The 16,900-nt window shown below is 39.5% G+C and overlaps 1 protein-coding gene across 3 annotated transcripts in view; it reads left to right on the forward strand.

Annotated features, from left to right (window-relative positions):
* LOC121869304 overlaps window positions 1-16,900 on the forward strand; it is a 204,962-nt gene that overhangs the window by 157,088 nt on the left and 30,974 nt on the right. For all 3 annotated transcript variants that reach the window (XM_042370554.1, XM_042370553.1, XM_042370555.1), the window contains exons 4-5: window positions 1,701-1,909; window positions 10,757-10,893. In XM_042370554.1, coding sequence (XP_042226488.1) covers window positions 1,701-1,909; window positions 10,757-10,893 — 346 coding nt within the window. The remainder of the gene's footprint in view (window positions 1-1,700; window positions 1,910-10,756; window positions 10,894-16,900) is intronic.

Below are 16,900 nucleotides of genomic sequence, written 5' to 3' on the forward strand. Positions count from 1 at the left end.
TGGCCGCTGAGGTAATGTTGTTTTTGTATTGAAATTGAAGTTGGATAAAGAATACAGTTGTATGCTGATATTGATTACTCTTGAAGGAATGCGTTGATGTTATGGGTATTCAATAACGGTCGAGGAATGCTTTTGGCAAACAGTAACCATCAACGAAATTTAAGGGACAAAATCCATAAATTCAGTGAACGGATTTTTAGTTTTTGTTGTTACCTTTTGGTATCTCCGTAATATACGTGATTGTCGCGGGATAATTTAGATAATGAGATAATGAGGTACAGACGCATACTCGACCTCACTCCCACCGCCACTCTTCATCGTGCCTCCTCCCCTCTCCTACGGCTTGAGAGTACAGTGAGTGATATTATAAATACGTGTTTCCTTTATGTTGAATTTTTTTTATTACTCTCTGCATTATGTTTTCAGCAATGCAACATCCTGTTTAGTTCTCTTGAAGGTAACATGAACCCAAAATACAGCGGGGTCGAAATGTTATAACTTAACTTTTGTAACTATATTTAACACTCACAATGGTCAACAATTACATTTATCAAAAAGATATCTGTGGCATTGTTTTCTTGTCTTGCTGGTAACAACTTCCACAGGTGGACATAAGAAAGATACACCATGGAAATGCTACCTCTTACCTGTCAATCTGTCAGTGTGACTTGTGACATCTTTACTGGGGTAAACATGAGGCATTATATGTATTATGACAGTTTTGAGGTGGGGTCGTTGTTTTTCTTTTCCTTTTTACATATTATGGTGTTTCGGATATTTTGTTTCCAGGGACCTGGACGTGAAACTTGCGAGGTAGTTTAATTGTTTAATGGCCTGGGTTCCTGTTTTGTTGGTGTTAACACACACGATGGTGTCACCATTGTGTTCCAGTACATTTCAATATTTTCAGTCTTCGTAGCAGTGAAGGAACACAGCCAGCCTAAGGAGTTTGACAATATCTTGATATCCATAATCAAGTACATTATCGTAGCGGGTTTTTTTTTCAGGAAAGTAAACTTACGCTTTATGGGAATTTTGTGAATTGGTATATGGATTCAGTCAGAATTAACGTGCAATACTAATGCTGTGAGCCAGAAAGTAGATCATGTTTTCATTGTTTAATTTATATATTTTTATTATCATAACAGGTGTTCCCACGCGTAACTCTCCTTATCTTATACAATGTCATCACAATATAGGCCTACACAACTACCACCTGTCGCAATTGTTGAGTATCCGTGCACAGATGCCTAGTCGTCCAAAAACTTTGCTAAAATTTTGGCAGCTGGAATCTAGTAAAGAATTTTTTTTTCACTTTGACAAAAAAATAAGTTAAGAGGATTTACAACATTCTGGAGGTAAGTAAGTGGATCTAGTTTACGGATCCGAAACAGTGTATTATTGTCTAGTTTGGACATGACGCTGCCCATCTCACATGTAACACAATGTATGTATGTTTCCATAATTCTGTACGCTAAATTCGAAACCATATACTGTACCATAACATTATAAAACAAACCACAGCGGACAAGAAACGGTCACTCTAAAAACAGTAGAAAATTGGGCGTTTCATTATTTGCGTTCTTCACATTGTCTCAACATTTATGAAAAAACACATTACCCTCACTTCCATTTGTCACATCAAACATTTCCTCAGTTCGCCTCACATTTCCTAACAAAAGTTGTTTTCTCTCCCACAGACAAAGAGGCCACGATTAAAAATGTCCGAATCTTGTGCAACAGTAATGACATCGTCGTCTCCATTGAAACATCCGCTGACTTCAATGGAATGATCTACCCAAAAGGACTCTCCAAAAACTCCTCCTGTATGTCGGAGTTCAAGGACCAATCAAATCCGGTCCTCTACAAGCTTCCGCTCAAGTCCTGCAGCACCATGAGCACCGAGTTGGTCAGTTTCCTTTCTCACTGCATATTTCTAACTGCGGATAAGTGCTAAAAAAAAATCACTCTCCCCTTGTATATGTTTGATATCGTAAAAGTTAAATCCAAGATAGTTTGTTTCCTTTCGTCATACTTGTGTCGCCTTGTGACCCAGGCAGTGTCACCCTCCTCCCGGTTATGTTTCTCTACATTAAACATGAGCCACCAGGTGTGAGGTAAGAGAGGTAATGTATAACTGACAGATTTCTTTCTCGCATTTTGTTAAGCTAGAAGCTTATTTGAGCTACTCTTCATAGATTATTCACATCTTATTAATGTTCTTTTATTTTAGGTGGAGTAACCAGTTATTCAAAGTTCAAAATGATCTAAGTCATATTATAGACGTTTATTTATCTAAATAATTTGTTTCAATATAGATGTATTTTATCACCAAGTTATATTATATCGTATATGAAACATATCTTACACAACTGCAGTAACTATTTATATCAATGAAGGCAGAAACCGACTGTACTCAGGTAGATGGCATCAGGACTACATCTCTGATTCTTTATTAACGACTATTGTTCAGCGTCTAGCAGGATGTCAACAGATACAAACACTGCTTACTATAGTACTTTTACTTAACTGTTATTACTAGCTGAAGTAACGCCCAAAAGCAGCCCCTGACACGGCAACACTAACCGCGGCAAAGTTTCTTTTAAGTGTCCTTAAAGTTATACAGACTGTATGCTACAACAATATACAGTACACACTCTATCTCTCGGTATATATATATATATATATATATATATATATATATATATATATATATATATATATATATATATATATATATATATATATATATATATATATATTCTGTGGTGAATAGTGGCGGCTGAGCAGGCGGAAAGTGTTGCCAACTCACGCTGTTTGTTTTTCACAGGCGCACCAGGGAGGCGCTAGGGGCCTGGTGTGTTTGTTGAGCCCATCAACCTCTGGTATATGTGAACCTCGTTGTGACCTCTGATCACTAGACTTATACTGTCATGATCTTATCTCCAAGTTAAATATTAACTTTGTATTTAATCTACAAGTTTGACAGTGCGTGTATCAAAATAATTTACTTAGTGTGAATACATGCTGTATATTGCTTATATTCTGATGAATTTATAGCCTTCGTCCCCAAAGACCGGATGGTGAAGGATAATCCCCCCCCCCCTCCCCCTCCTGATACACACCACAATCGAAAATACACTTCCTCCACAACTTGGCAAATTTCCTTTTGTTACAGTTTAAAGATCAAATTTTAGAGATAAACTATTAGCCACAAAATGCATCATATACACATGTATAAGAGAAGCCGTATATGAATTGTATACTTGCCAAATACTTTCGAGTTAATATGTGCAATATAAATTATCATATAATGCTGGAGAAAAATTAATACAAAAAAGACGAGATAATATGAAGGGAAAGTAATTTCGATAAGTCTTACAGAAGAAAAATATAAATGACAATTATTCTTCTGAGAATGAGTGTACCAGCATCTATATAATGTTTTCTCAGGTGTGACTCAGTAGACAAGTCTGTTATTTGTGTGACAGCAGTAAGCCTCGGCAACTAGTGTGACAAAGGCAGGCGTGGTAACTAATGTGACAACAGGCAGGCGTGGTAACTAATGTGACAACAGGTAGGCGTGGTAACTAGTGTGACAAAGGCAGGCGTGGCAACTAGTGTGACAAAGGCAGGTGTGGTAACTAATGTGACAACAGGCAGGCGTGGTAACTAGTGTGACAAAGGCAGGCGTGGTAACTAGTGTGACAAAGGCAGGCGTGGTAACCAGGCAGGCGTGGTAACTAATGTGACAACAGGCGTAAACTAGTGCGCAGCGTGTGGTAACTAGTGTGACAACAGGCAGGCGTGGTAACTGTGTAACAAAGGCAGGCGTGGTAACTAGTGTGACAAAGGCAGGCGTAGCTGTGACAACAGGCAGACGTGGTAACTAACGACAACAGGCAGGCGTGGTAATTAGTGTAACAAAGGCAGGCGTGGTAACTAGTGTGACAACAGGCAGGCGTGGCAACAGGTGACACAACAGGCAGGCGTGGTAACTAGTGTGACAAAGGCAGCGTGGATACTAAAGTGACAACAGGCAGGCGTGGTAACTGGTGGTACCAAAGGCAGGCGTGGTAACTAGTGTGACAACAGGCAGATGGCAACTAACGTGACAACAGGCGCGGTAACTGGTGTAACAAAGGCAGGCGGTAACTAGTGTGACAACAGGCAGACGCAACTAACGACAACAGGCAGGCGTGGTAACTAGTGTAACAAAGGCAGGCGGTTAAGTGACAACAGCAGGCGTGGCAACTAAGGTACAACAGGCAGGCGTGGTAACTAGGTGTGACAAAGGCAGGCGTGGTAACTAATGTGACAACAGGCAGGCGTGGTGTTCAGCACAACAGGCAGACGTGGCAACTAAGGTGACAACAGGCAGGCGTGGTAACAGTGACAAAGGCAGGCGGTAACTAATGTGACAACACAGGCGTGGTAACTGGCAGGCAGGCGTGGTAAATAATGTAACAACAGGCAGGCGTGGTAACTATGTGACAAAGGCAGGCGTGGTAACTAGTGTGACAAAGGAGGCGGAAACTAATGTGACAACAGGCAGTGGCAACCAGGTGACAAAAGGCGCAACTAATGTGACAAAGCAGGCAGGCGGCAACCAGGTGTAAGGCGCGCGTGGTAACTAATGTGACAAAAGGCAGGCGTGATAACTAGTGTGACAAGAGGCAGGCGTGGCAACTAGATGTAACAGGCAGGCGTGGCAAACCAGTGACCAAAGACAGGCGTGGCACTAATGCACAACAGGCAGGCGTGGCAACTAGTGCAAAGGCGGCGTGGTAACTGATGTGACAAGAGGCAGGCGTGGTAACTAGTGTGACAACATGCAGGCGTGGAAACTAATGTGACAACAGGCAGGCGTGGCAACTAGTGTGACCAGAGACAGGCGGTAACTAGTGTGACAAAGGGGCGGAAACTAGTGTGACAAAGGCAGGCCTGGTAATTAATGTGACAACAGGCAGGTGTGGCAACTAGTGTGACAACAGGCAGGCGTGGCAACTAGTGTGACTAAAGAGAGACGAGTAACTAGTGTGAAAGGCAGGGGAAACTAATGTGAGAATAGGCAGGCGTGGTAACTAATATGACAACAGGCAGGCGTGGTAACTATGTGACAACAGGCGCGAAAACTGTGTGACAAAGACAGACGAACTAGTGTGACAAAGGGAAACTAATGTGAGAACAGGCAGGCGGTAACTGAAGAAGAGGCAGGCGTGGTAACTAGGTGACAAGAGGCACAACTAATTTGACAACAGGCAGGCGTGGCAACTAATGTGACAAAGGCAGGCGTGGTAACTGATGTGACAAGAGGCAGGCGTGGCAACTAGTGTGACAAGAGGCAGGCGTGGCAACTAATTTGACAACAGGCAGGCATGGTAACTAGTGTAGACAAGAGGCAGGCGGAAACTAATATGACAACAGGCAGGCGTGGTAACTAGTGTGACAAAGGCAGGCGTGGTAACTAATGTGACAACAGGCAGGCGTGGTAACTAGTGTGATAACAGCAGGCGTGGTAGCTAGTGACAACAGGCAGGCGTGGTAACTAGTGTGATAACAGGCAGGCGTGGTAACTAGTGTGACAACAGGCAGGCGGGGTAATTGGTGTGACAACAGCCGTCGTGGCGCTACAGGTCTGGTAACTAGTGTGACAACAGACAGGTCTGATAACTAGTGTGACAACAGACAGGTCTGGTAACTAGTGTAACAACAGCCAGGTGTGGTAACTAGTGTGACAACAGCCTGGTCTGGTAACTAGTGTGACAACAGACAGGTCTGGTAACTAGTGTAACAACAGCCAGGTCTGATAACTAGTGTGACAACAAACAGGTCTGGTGACTAGTGTAACAACAGCCAGGTCTGATAACTAGTGTAACAACAGCCAGGTCTGATAACTAGTGTGACAACAGACAGGTCTGGTAACTAGTGTAACAACAGCCAGGTGTGGTAACTAGTGTGACAACAGCCAGGTCTGGTAACTAGTGTGACAACAGACAGGTCTGGTAACTAGTGTAACAACAGCCAGGTCTGATAACTAGTGTGACAACAGCCAGGTCTGGTAACTAGTGTAACAACAGCCAGGTGTGGTAACTAGTGTGACAACAGCCAGGTCTGGTAACTAGTGTAACAACAGCCAGGTCTGATAACTAGTGTGACAACAGCCAGGTCTGGTAACTAGTGTGACAACAGACAGGTCTGATAACTAGTGTGACAACAGCCAGTCTTTTAACTAGTGTGACAGCAGACAGGTCTGGTAACTAGTGTGACAACAGACAGGTCTGGTAACTAGTGTGACAACAGCCACGTCTACTGAGCAAAGTAAAGTAGCTAACATGAGGAAGCCTAAGTTATGTTGCCGTCATAGTTAGCTAGGTGGTAGTGACAGCAACTAGACTTAAAGTTAACACGATGGTGGATTCATCAGTTCTTTTATCACATACCAAACACATTGGAAGATCATTTACTGAACTATAAAAGAAAATCACTGTATAGGCAATATCTACCAATATTCACGGTCAGATTATCATGAAATTTCAGAGATGATCGCAAAGGAGGAAAATTACCTAAGAAGATTCAATTACACGAACCTTATTTAATGATATAAACCGCGCAACTATGAAGTAAAAGTTATTTCAGATTTCAATTTAACAATTAAAATCTCTCACGCAGTTTTAAGCTCACTTGAGTGGAGTGAAACACAGTTCAAGGTGATGAAGGAGAGGTCAAAAGAGATTTGTACCTCACTAACACACATCACTCCTGTATACAAACATGGTAGGAAAAGTGCAGCGGCAAACTACAGGCCGATCAACTTAACATCTTTGAGAGAATTCTAAGGGAGGCCATCATCCAACACCAAACCGAACGCAATCTAATCAACTCACCACAACACGGTTTCATGGAAAGAAAATCCATGTTGTACATGTATTTCTCGAAAAGTTTGACAAGTCCCACAGGGACGACTAGCCTCTGAGATCCAGGCACATGGCATCACAGGCAAAATTATGAAGTGGATTAACATCTGGCTCGAAGACAGACAACAATGAGTAGTAATAATTGGAGTACAGTCACCCAAAAAAGCCCTGTCGCGAACCATGAACCCCGAAATTCAGACTCTTGAATGCGAAGCATTTATGGACAGAATAATGTATCGGTGTCTACTGCTTCGGGTTCACGAGTCTGAATCTCGGGGTTCGTGGTTCGCGACAGGACTTTTTTGGGCGACTGTACACTATGAAGGGAAAAAGGTTCTCGGTGGAGTATCACAAGGCTCAATCCTTGACCCACCCTATTTGTGATCTACATAAACAACATTGATGAAAATATATCGAACCAAACTGTCAAGTTTGCCGACGATACGTACAGTAGATATTTGGGCAGGTAGCAATCAGGACTATGTGGCAAAAATGCAGGAAAACCTGAATGAGCTGTTGAAATTATCTCGAAAGTGGCAAATCCTCTTTAACTTTACGAAATGCAAGACCTTACACGCAACAAATGGGGGAAGCTGTTGAATCAAAAACAGAACTAAGTATATTATAATTATTAAGTCACTCCATAAATTATGCAAACTGCAAATAACTTTATGAACGACCATAGCCAAATTACCGAGGAACCAAAAATCAGTTATGTGACTTTTTATTATACATTAAAAAAATAATAATTGGAACTCCCGTCACCAGGGGGGACGGAATCCCTTTTGCTGCCATATGTTACATATAAGAATTAATGAATCGGTGTTCAAAAGAAAAAAATCTTGTTAAAAATTCATGGAATAGAAAAATCAAGATTATTGAAGAATTTTATTAAAATCTTTGACAAATGAATAAAAAAATAAAAAAATAAATAAATAAATAAATAAATATATATATATATATATATATATATATATATATATATATATATATATATAAATATATATATATATATATATATATATATATATATATATATATTTATTTATATATATATATATATATATATATATATATATATATATATATATATATATATATATATATATATATATATATATTTTTTTTTTTGGGGAAATTAAAATTAAAATATAATACAAAATAAAAATAATAAAAATTTTATAAATGATAAAAATAATAATAATAATAACCATAAATACATACAAATACTAAAATAATAGATCAATAGTGAGAAATGATATACATTATGTACCTTGTGTTGTCCCAGTAAGATAAACAATTGAGAGTACAATTGTGTGTAAATGAGGCAGAAAGTCAGATTAGCAACCTGGGACTTGGTCACAATTTTCGTGATGCCATATGGCAGCAGGGTCTACCATTAGACAACGCATTATGCTTCCAATATCTTCCCAGGCGGTAGTACCTCCCTGTTTGATAGTTGCCTACTACCAGAGCTGTCGTTCTGTCGTAATGGACCTACGAATCTTGTTTACTTCACTGGTATCCACCTCCCCTGTTGCGTTCTGGGCTATTATGTGGTCCGTGAAGGCTGCCGTGAGCTTAAGTGAATTTTGATGTTCGGTGGCTGCAATCTCCTCTGGATTGATTAGTCCCATCCCTCCCAGTCTTGATGGAAGTGCAAGAAGTGATCTTTCTGCTGGGGTTAAGTGAGGGTGTTTCACTAATTTGGGAATGAAATTGACTCTGATAGCTTCTTCCAGAGGGTGGAAGAGGGATGCGATATCAGGGATAGTACGCGTCAGGTAGTTCCAACGATGTTGCTCCATGAATGGCAGCAAAAGCCGCATGTGGCTGTGTTAGCAATCTCAGACAGAGCCTGGATTTCACTAACCCACTCATTCACCTTTCGCTACGTAATCGGTCTTGAAGTCCGTAGTTCAATTACTGCGCCTGGGTGCCGTCTTAGTTATTTTGACCTCACTTCCGCCAAAAACATCTAATGCCCGTTCATGATGTTCTGGCTTCACGATGAGGAAGGACTTCCTGGCGTTTGGGTGGTACCCTATTTGCGGACCTCGCGATGTTACCAAGTCCCACCACTTTTTGATGCCCTCCACTTTTCCTACTCCTGTAAGGTCATCAGCATACGCCACTTGTTTGACTCCAGTTGTTTCAAATTTTATTTCTTGTTGGAGCACTGATGGACCTATTGCATACATTGCCGTTGTTCCCTCGGTTGACTGTAAGATGGTATCACTACTTTTTAATAATATTATTATTATTATTATTTTTACTATTAACACGTAATACCAACACACATAAAGATTTAAAATGACATTTCAATATTTCCTGGATATAAGGAAATGAGAGAAAAAAGTGTGTCGTTCAAGGATTTCCTAAGTCAAGTATCTATCCAAATTGTCACCACACTTTACTGTTGTATAATAAAAGTTGTGTTAATATGAAAGTTTGAATTCAACTGCCAACAAATATATAAATTCATTTGAAAATCTATTCTTTAGCTTTTGGGATAAATCAATACTTTGTAACTGTATTATAATCCAACACGTAATACAGATACTAGAGGTTTCGTTTCTTGTACTAAACCATCTGCTTTTATAATATGGTAATAATTCACTTATGCACTTATGAGAACTGGCACAAGTTATGTTTGGAAATATTAATATGTTATGTTTCCAGTGTTGTGAAGTTGTTTAACAAAAATGCTTATGATATTCAAATAATTTATTTTTACACCTATTATATAGTTCGTAACTGAAGGGTAATGATAAAGAGGCAGTAAAGGCGAATATTACACACGTTCCCACAGAAATTGCCTTTTATTAAATATTACAATTGTTTTAAGAAAATAAGTGAAAACAACAACACTCGGAGAAAAACCCGACCGTGACGTCACCTGCTGGGCGTGACACTGTACAGTCCACCTGTGATGGTTGACGGATGAGTCCTCTATGTGTGTGTGGGGGGGGCATAAATATTAACTGCTGGAAATATTGTTCTTTATCTCTCTGCCTTTCTTCTGATGGTTTAATATTTGATAGTCTCCCTTTTCGCCTCATGAATAACATTCCCATAATGCAATCATCTCAGTAAGGCTAATGAAGTTAATTTTCATGGTAAGGTTAAATTCTTTCAAATATAAGTGTGATGAAGCGCGTTGGTCGAGTGGATACAGTGCTCGCCTCTTGTTCCAGGGGTCAGTGGTTCGATTCCGGTGCAGTCCCAATTCACAACCTCGGGAAAGCGAATGTGGTCGAGTGAAGTGCCGGCTATGTTGCCTCTTTATGTACCGAAGAATTAGTACACAGAGTGCTGTATCCACACTGTCCCTATAGGACCCATTTGACTTTTCAGTGGTTCTGAAGATCGTGTGTTATGAGTTTATGGTATTTTTTTTTCCTTCTAGAACGAAGTAGTAAGTCCAAAAGAAACTCAGAGTTACGTTGGAGCCATAATGAAGGCTATAATTAATTTAGGGTCATTGATGCTTTGGGTCAGTAAATGCTTTCTATAATATATTTGTTTTTATTAATTCAGGAAAGCGCATGGTAGAACAAGTACAGCCTACACAATTCCGGCGGCTTTTAGGGCAATTAATTTTGTCGACATATAATAATAATAAATGTTTAAATGGTCACTACAACTGTACAGTTTCTACTTCGGATTCTGTATGTGTACAGGTTTACGTTTACTCTAAAACTACTGGAACGTTAATATCATAGATGAAATTTATCGATATTTTAGATGTCAGTATCACGAAGGCAGAAGGTAACCCACCTTTATATCATCTTCGTGGTAATTTTTTTAAACACCTTTGACTCTCATCTACCCCACAGGACGATGGCATCGAGTACTTCAACACGGTGGTGGTACAGCCACACAGGAAGCTCGTGACCAACCAGGGCCGCGGCTACCACATCCGCTGCAAGTACCAAACACAGGAGAAGACCGTCACCAATGCCTTCAACGTCAGGTACCTCACCACCTCACACCAACACCACACACACCAGTATCTCACCCTGCAAATTGGGAACAGTAACTAAATGCACGCCATCCTCACACACACACACACACACACACACACACACACATCACAGTTACGGTATCGAGTAAGCGACTACGGAAAGTCCATTAAAATAAAGAGCGGGCACAGTGATGAGTCGTTTGAGACAGCCATACAGAACTGGCTAAACCACGTCGTCCACACAAGAACACTCACGCCTCCTTAATATTCAAAATATGCTGTTCCGTGATCTACAGAAACAGACATACAAACAAACACATCGTTTTACTAACTTAGAGGTAGATTAAGTTATCTGTAGGGTGACTATTTATTGGCACACTGTCAGAGATGTAGACTGTCAGACGGATACTCACCAAATCAAACAACTGAGCTGATTCTGAGGTATTTTGAGGGCCATCTCTTGCCCCTAGTGCACACTGGTATAAACAGACGCATGCATATGACAGACACTAATACATAGAAAGTCAGATTGACAGTAAAACAAGAGTGAGCGAGCAGGTGTTGGCCAGCCACACCCTCGGCCAGCCATGAAATGATGCAGGAAGTGAAGATGATGAGTGTCCCTCACTAACGGGACACTCCCGCTCAACCTCCTGACTTCCTCCTCTTCTAGTCTCTTTACTCTTACTCTCATATGTCCTTTATCTTACTGTTATTGTCATCTAAGAATCTTTCCACCTTCTCGTGCGTTTAATATAGCGCCAGGTTGGGTGGCTTGTGATGACAGCTTAAACACGATGAGTGTGTCTGTTCTTTTTTGAATTTTACCACATCTTTTCTTACGCTCCTCTTCTTTCTCCTTTATCCTTTCTTCTCCCTTTTCTATATCTCTCTTCTTATTGTTGCAGCATTACTCCTCTTCCTTTCTTGTTTCTCACTCCTCCTCCTCCCCTGCCGCACAAAACAACATATTCTTCCTCTTCTCTTACTGCTCTGTTACCTCTTTTATCTTCTTTCACTTATTTCTCATTTTCTCTTCTGCTTTCTTTCTCTCTCCATTATTCGTTCTATAGTTTCCTTTTCTTATTCTCTATCTGCTCTCTATCCCTCTTTTATCTTTCTTTCTATTCTTCCTCTCTCTGTTTTCTTTCTTTATTTTTATGTTCCTTTCTGTATGACTGAAAATTATATTTCTTCATCGTTTCTTCCGTCATGCAGGTGACTGTCGCTCTCTTGTGCCAGGAACCCGAGTCTGCCTCTGAGCACATCTTTAAACCTTAATCTCCTCTTCTTCCTCCTCCTCCTTCCCTTCCTCCTCCTCCTCTTCCTTCTACTTCTCTTCTTCCCCCTTTTCTCCTCCTCTTCCTCCTTCTTCTTCTCGTCCTCTTCTTCCTCCGCCATCTTACATTTGCTTGAGCCATCATCAGCAGGGCGAGGTGTGTTACTTACTGCGGGTAACAGCCCTAAGTTACAGTATATACCCGCGCCTCCACCAAGGCGAGGAGGGGCGAGGGCAAAAAGTGAACTTGTGACGACAAGTGTGGCCAAGTATTGTAATGACAAGTGTGACTAGGTAGTGTGATGACAAGTGTGGCCAGGTAATGTGATGACAAGTGTGGCCAGGTACTGTGATGACAGGTGGCCAGGTCGTGTAACGACAAGTGTGGCCAGGTAATGTGATGACAAGTGTGGCCAGGTAGTGTGATGACAAGTGTGGCCAGGTAGTGTGATGACAAGTGTGGCCAGGTAGTGTGATGAAAAGTGTGGCCAGGTAGTGTGATGAAAAGTGTGGCCAGGTACTGTGATGGCAATTGTGGCCAGGTAATATGAGGGTGTGTCGCCAGAAATATAGAGGATAAAAACTATAAATGCCTAAAACTATCAAAATTATCCAATAAAACACCTGTTAATTAACTATATTATAAGAGAGGACACACGGGGCCACACATAACAGAACAAAATAAATTAAGGACAATGATATTAAAAGGATACATGAGGAGACATAAACAGGGGGAAATTGACGGAAAGAGGAAGAATTGTGGAAGAAAGTAAATATGTAAAGATGGAAAAGTCGACAGACCACAAGAACAAAGACAACGAGGAAATAAATTTACATGTCAAAAGAAAAATAAAATTTGAAATACTTATAAGTACAACAATAGAGAACAAGGAAATGTGGAGAATTAAACCAGAGAAAAGGAATTGTGTAATGGCGTAGAGCCGTTCAGGTAGACAGAGGGAAAAACTGCAAGTATTGTACAACTAAAATTTTACATAACACTAACACATAATTATACTCCAGCATCCAATAACATTGTAAATAAAGTTTTTTAGTTAATATGTGTTATGCGTGTGTGTGTGTATTCCAAGTACTGTAATGTTAACATAAACTTTTAACTGCGTTAAAAAAAATTTCAGGTTTTCTAACTTTTTAGCCCCATAATGCATTTACACTAATAAGATATATATATATATATATATATATATATATATATATATATAATATATATATATATATATATATATATATATATATATATATATATATATATATATATATATATATATATATATATATATATATCTTTTATTCACATCTCAGAGGCAACTGTTGCCTCTGAAGATGTCTTGAATAAAGACTTAAGTACGTGCCTGTTGCTCTCGTATTTTATCAAGATTTATCTTACCCACGTTTTCACTGTGGATCTATATATATATATATATATATATATATATATATATATATATATATATATATATATATATATATATATATATATATATATATATATATATATATATATATGCAAGTAAATCAATTGCAGGTGATCCAAGTATATGTACAGAAGTTCCCAAGCGTTTTCGTATAATTCACATCTTCAGGGGTGAGTACAGACTGCGGAGTAATACTTGACAAGGCTAATATATACATTAGAGGAGAGTGAGATCAAGAAGATTAGTAAGGGTCAGTGCCTTATGACCGGAACATTAGGACAACTGCAGTCCCCTAGGGACTTGATCTCACTCTCCTCTTAGTCTGTACTCACCCCTGAAGATGTGAATTATACGAAAACGCTTGGGAACTTCGTGTTTTCTTGTTTCTTTGATTATATATATATATATATATATATATATATATATATATATATATATATATATATATATATATATATATATATATATATATATATATATAATTGTGAATGTTTCTTCATATTATCAATAGCAGTAAATGTTTAAGTGTTTGTGATTCCTTTGTAGAAACTCCCCGTAGTGACTAAACTGTTTAAACCTACTTTAGAACACCATTAGTGACTAAACTGTTTAAACTTCCTTAGTGACTAAACTGTTTAAACCTACTTTAGAACACCCTGTAGTGACTAAACTGTTTAAACCTACTTTAGAACACCCTGTAGTGACTAAGGTGTTTTAACCTACTTTAGAACACCCTGTAGTGACTAAGGTGTTTTAACCTACTTTAGAACACCCTGTAGTGACTAAGCAGTAGGTGAGCACCAGGCAGTAGTCAGTAGTATAATTCTGGTAGCACAACAACGTAGCCGGCAGGGCAGCGGGCACCGCTCTTCACTTGTCTGTATGGTTTCAGCGGGATCTTAGTCTCATACCTTATCTGCCACCGTACTTCTTATTTGCCAAAAGAGTTTCTATTTTCCACTTAAAATTTAGATTTAAAAATGGGTACTTGGTGGCAGATGAAGGTGACAATAAGGTCTCGCCATTGCTAAAAAATAATCGTCTTAACACGTTGTAGTCAAGAGTGTCTGGGTGTTTCATAATAAAAAAAAATTCACTTTTGTTTCCTCTGTCTGAAAGAATGTTAAGATCAACCCTATTTCATATGTTTTTGTATTTTTTTTTCATGATAGTTTAAACCTAAGCTCATATTTACATAAAGAGTAAATTTATTTTTACTAATAAGAAACCCTCAAACTTCTTGATGTGTATGCACCACAAAGTTGCCACTTATTCAACACAACACAAAGACAATTATTGTGGTGTTAAATAACTTTTTCTTGGTATTAAAACTATCTTTGTGCGTTGATGAAAAAATGGTGACTTTCTGTTATTCGACAAATAAAACGTAGCTTTCTGCACAATTTGATCATTTTTAAGATTTATGCTGCTTTTAGTGTCAACACCTGCTAACACTAGTCATAACAACACTAGTCGGCATTTGGCTCGGCAAGTAAAGATAATAAGGTTAACCAACACATCCTAAAAGGTTGGTTGTTTAGACACAGCTTAATAAACTTTAAGGAATGTGTTGGTTGGTAGTGTACAGCTTGAAGCAAGAATCACTGATATCACGAGTGTCGTCATGCGAATCAGGAGGCCCACTGATGTTTGTCGCATTTGTAGTTGTTCTTCTTTCATGGTCGACAAATGTAAGTGTGAACAAACAATACCACCAATACAGTGGGACTCGACACTCCTTGCCTGGCCTCACACTAGCACATTTAACACCCTGTTCACAAAATTCATGTTTACAGAAGCTCTCTCCTATTCTACCTCAGTAACATTCTAAGGTATTTTTTGAGTAAATAGTATAATTGATATATGTAGCTCCATAAGTATTGTAAATCAGAATTATATTAGAATTGAAAAAAAAAACATGATTAGGATAAAACAATTAAGGCAAAATGAATCAAAGATGTGATGGAGTGTGGCTCTACCAGGCGGCACTAATCCTATTATCACCACAGCTACAGTGCACATTGAGGGGTAGTGGTGTAAACAGTATACAGTACTAGAGCTTAATTATATTGAAACTAACATTACACTTTGTTTACCTGTAAAGGCCATTGCAAGATGTATATATACAGGTTCTTTCGGGTATACGTTACATACTTCTGATGGTGTATTCCTGAAGCATACGTAAGGATAAATGACTCCATGACCACAGTGTCAATACCCCATAGTTTCGGAGTTGTATCACAAGACATTTGAGGATGGAAATGTGATAAAATCTACGAAGTATATATGGAATATCCAGTGTTGCTAGTACAATTTATTTAGAGTCATATGCAATCTGATATGGATTTCACAGTAATTGTTCAAAGTTTCGGCCCACTTCCTGAATGCAGGCTTCAGCCCGTCGCAAAATTGACTGTCTTACACGTTCGAATACTCCAGGGGTGTTGCGAATGTGGCTTGTAGCTTGGCTTGTGGCACAATTCCTCACAAATCGGGGCCTCTGTAGTATGCACTTCTCTTTAACAAGTAGAAGTCAAAGGGATTTGGGTCAAGTGAACTAGATGTTCATGGAACAAGATACCCAACATTTAGGAATCCCGTTGTTACTCAGACAAAATGAGCTGGGACATCATCATGCATGTACCACATTTGTTGATGTATCCTGATGGACACATCCTGAAGCATCACTGGCAGAGGGTCCTCAAGAAAATGTGTGTATGTTTCACCTGTCACTCCCTGGGGTAGCAGACAGGGTCAATAAAATGGTCACCAATAATGCCGCCCAAACATGGATTGCAAATCGTTTCAGATGAAATGTATGTGGAGTCAAAAGACCCACATAGTTTAATTGGGCTTAATATTTTATGTTTTATGTCATGGAGTCATTTATCCTATGCACAAGTATGTCTAAAAAATACCCCCCCCCCCGGATTATGAAGCGTAATTCTGAAATACACACCCACACACTACTACTTTGCTGACACTCAGAATCGAGTATGACGATCATCCAGCTATGACACAATGATATGAGTTATTAGGGATGTCACCTAGGTTGGTGAGTTTTGAGGTGACTAAAGAGACCACAGCATCGTTCACATTCGTTGTACATGTGGAGGGCTCCATCTGCTGTGGGACGGGCGGTGGCAGCGTCTTTCCGGCGTTGGCGCTGGTCTGCCTCGGTTTGCAGTCGGGCTAACTCGAAAGCATTGACACCTTCTCGTGCAGTGCTCCTCCAAGCGTTACGATGTGGAGTAATCAACTTCCAGGTGAGGGGGTCGATTTGGCACTTTTCAGGTTTGTC

Source organism: Homarus americanus, unplaced genomic scaffold (assembly GCF_018991925.1).
Source record: "Homarus americanus isolate GMGI-L3 unplaced genomic scaffold, GMGI_Hamer_2.0 scaffold36734, whole genome shotgun sequence".
In the NCBI taxonomy this organism is placed as follows: domain Eukaryota; kingdom Metazoa; phylum Arthropoda; class Malacostraca; order Decapoda; family Nephropidae; genus Homarus; species Homarus americanus.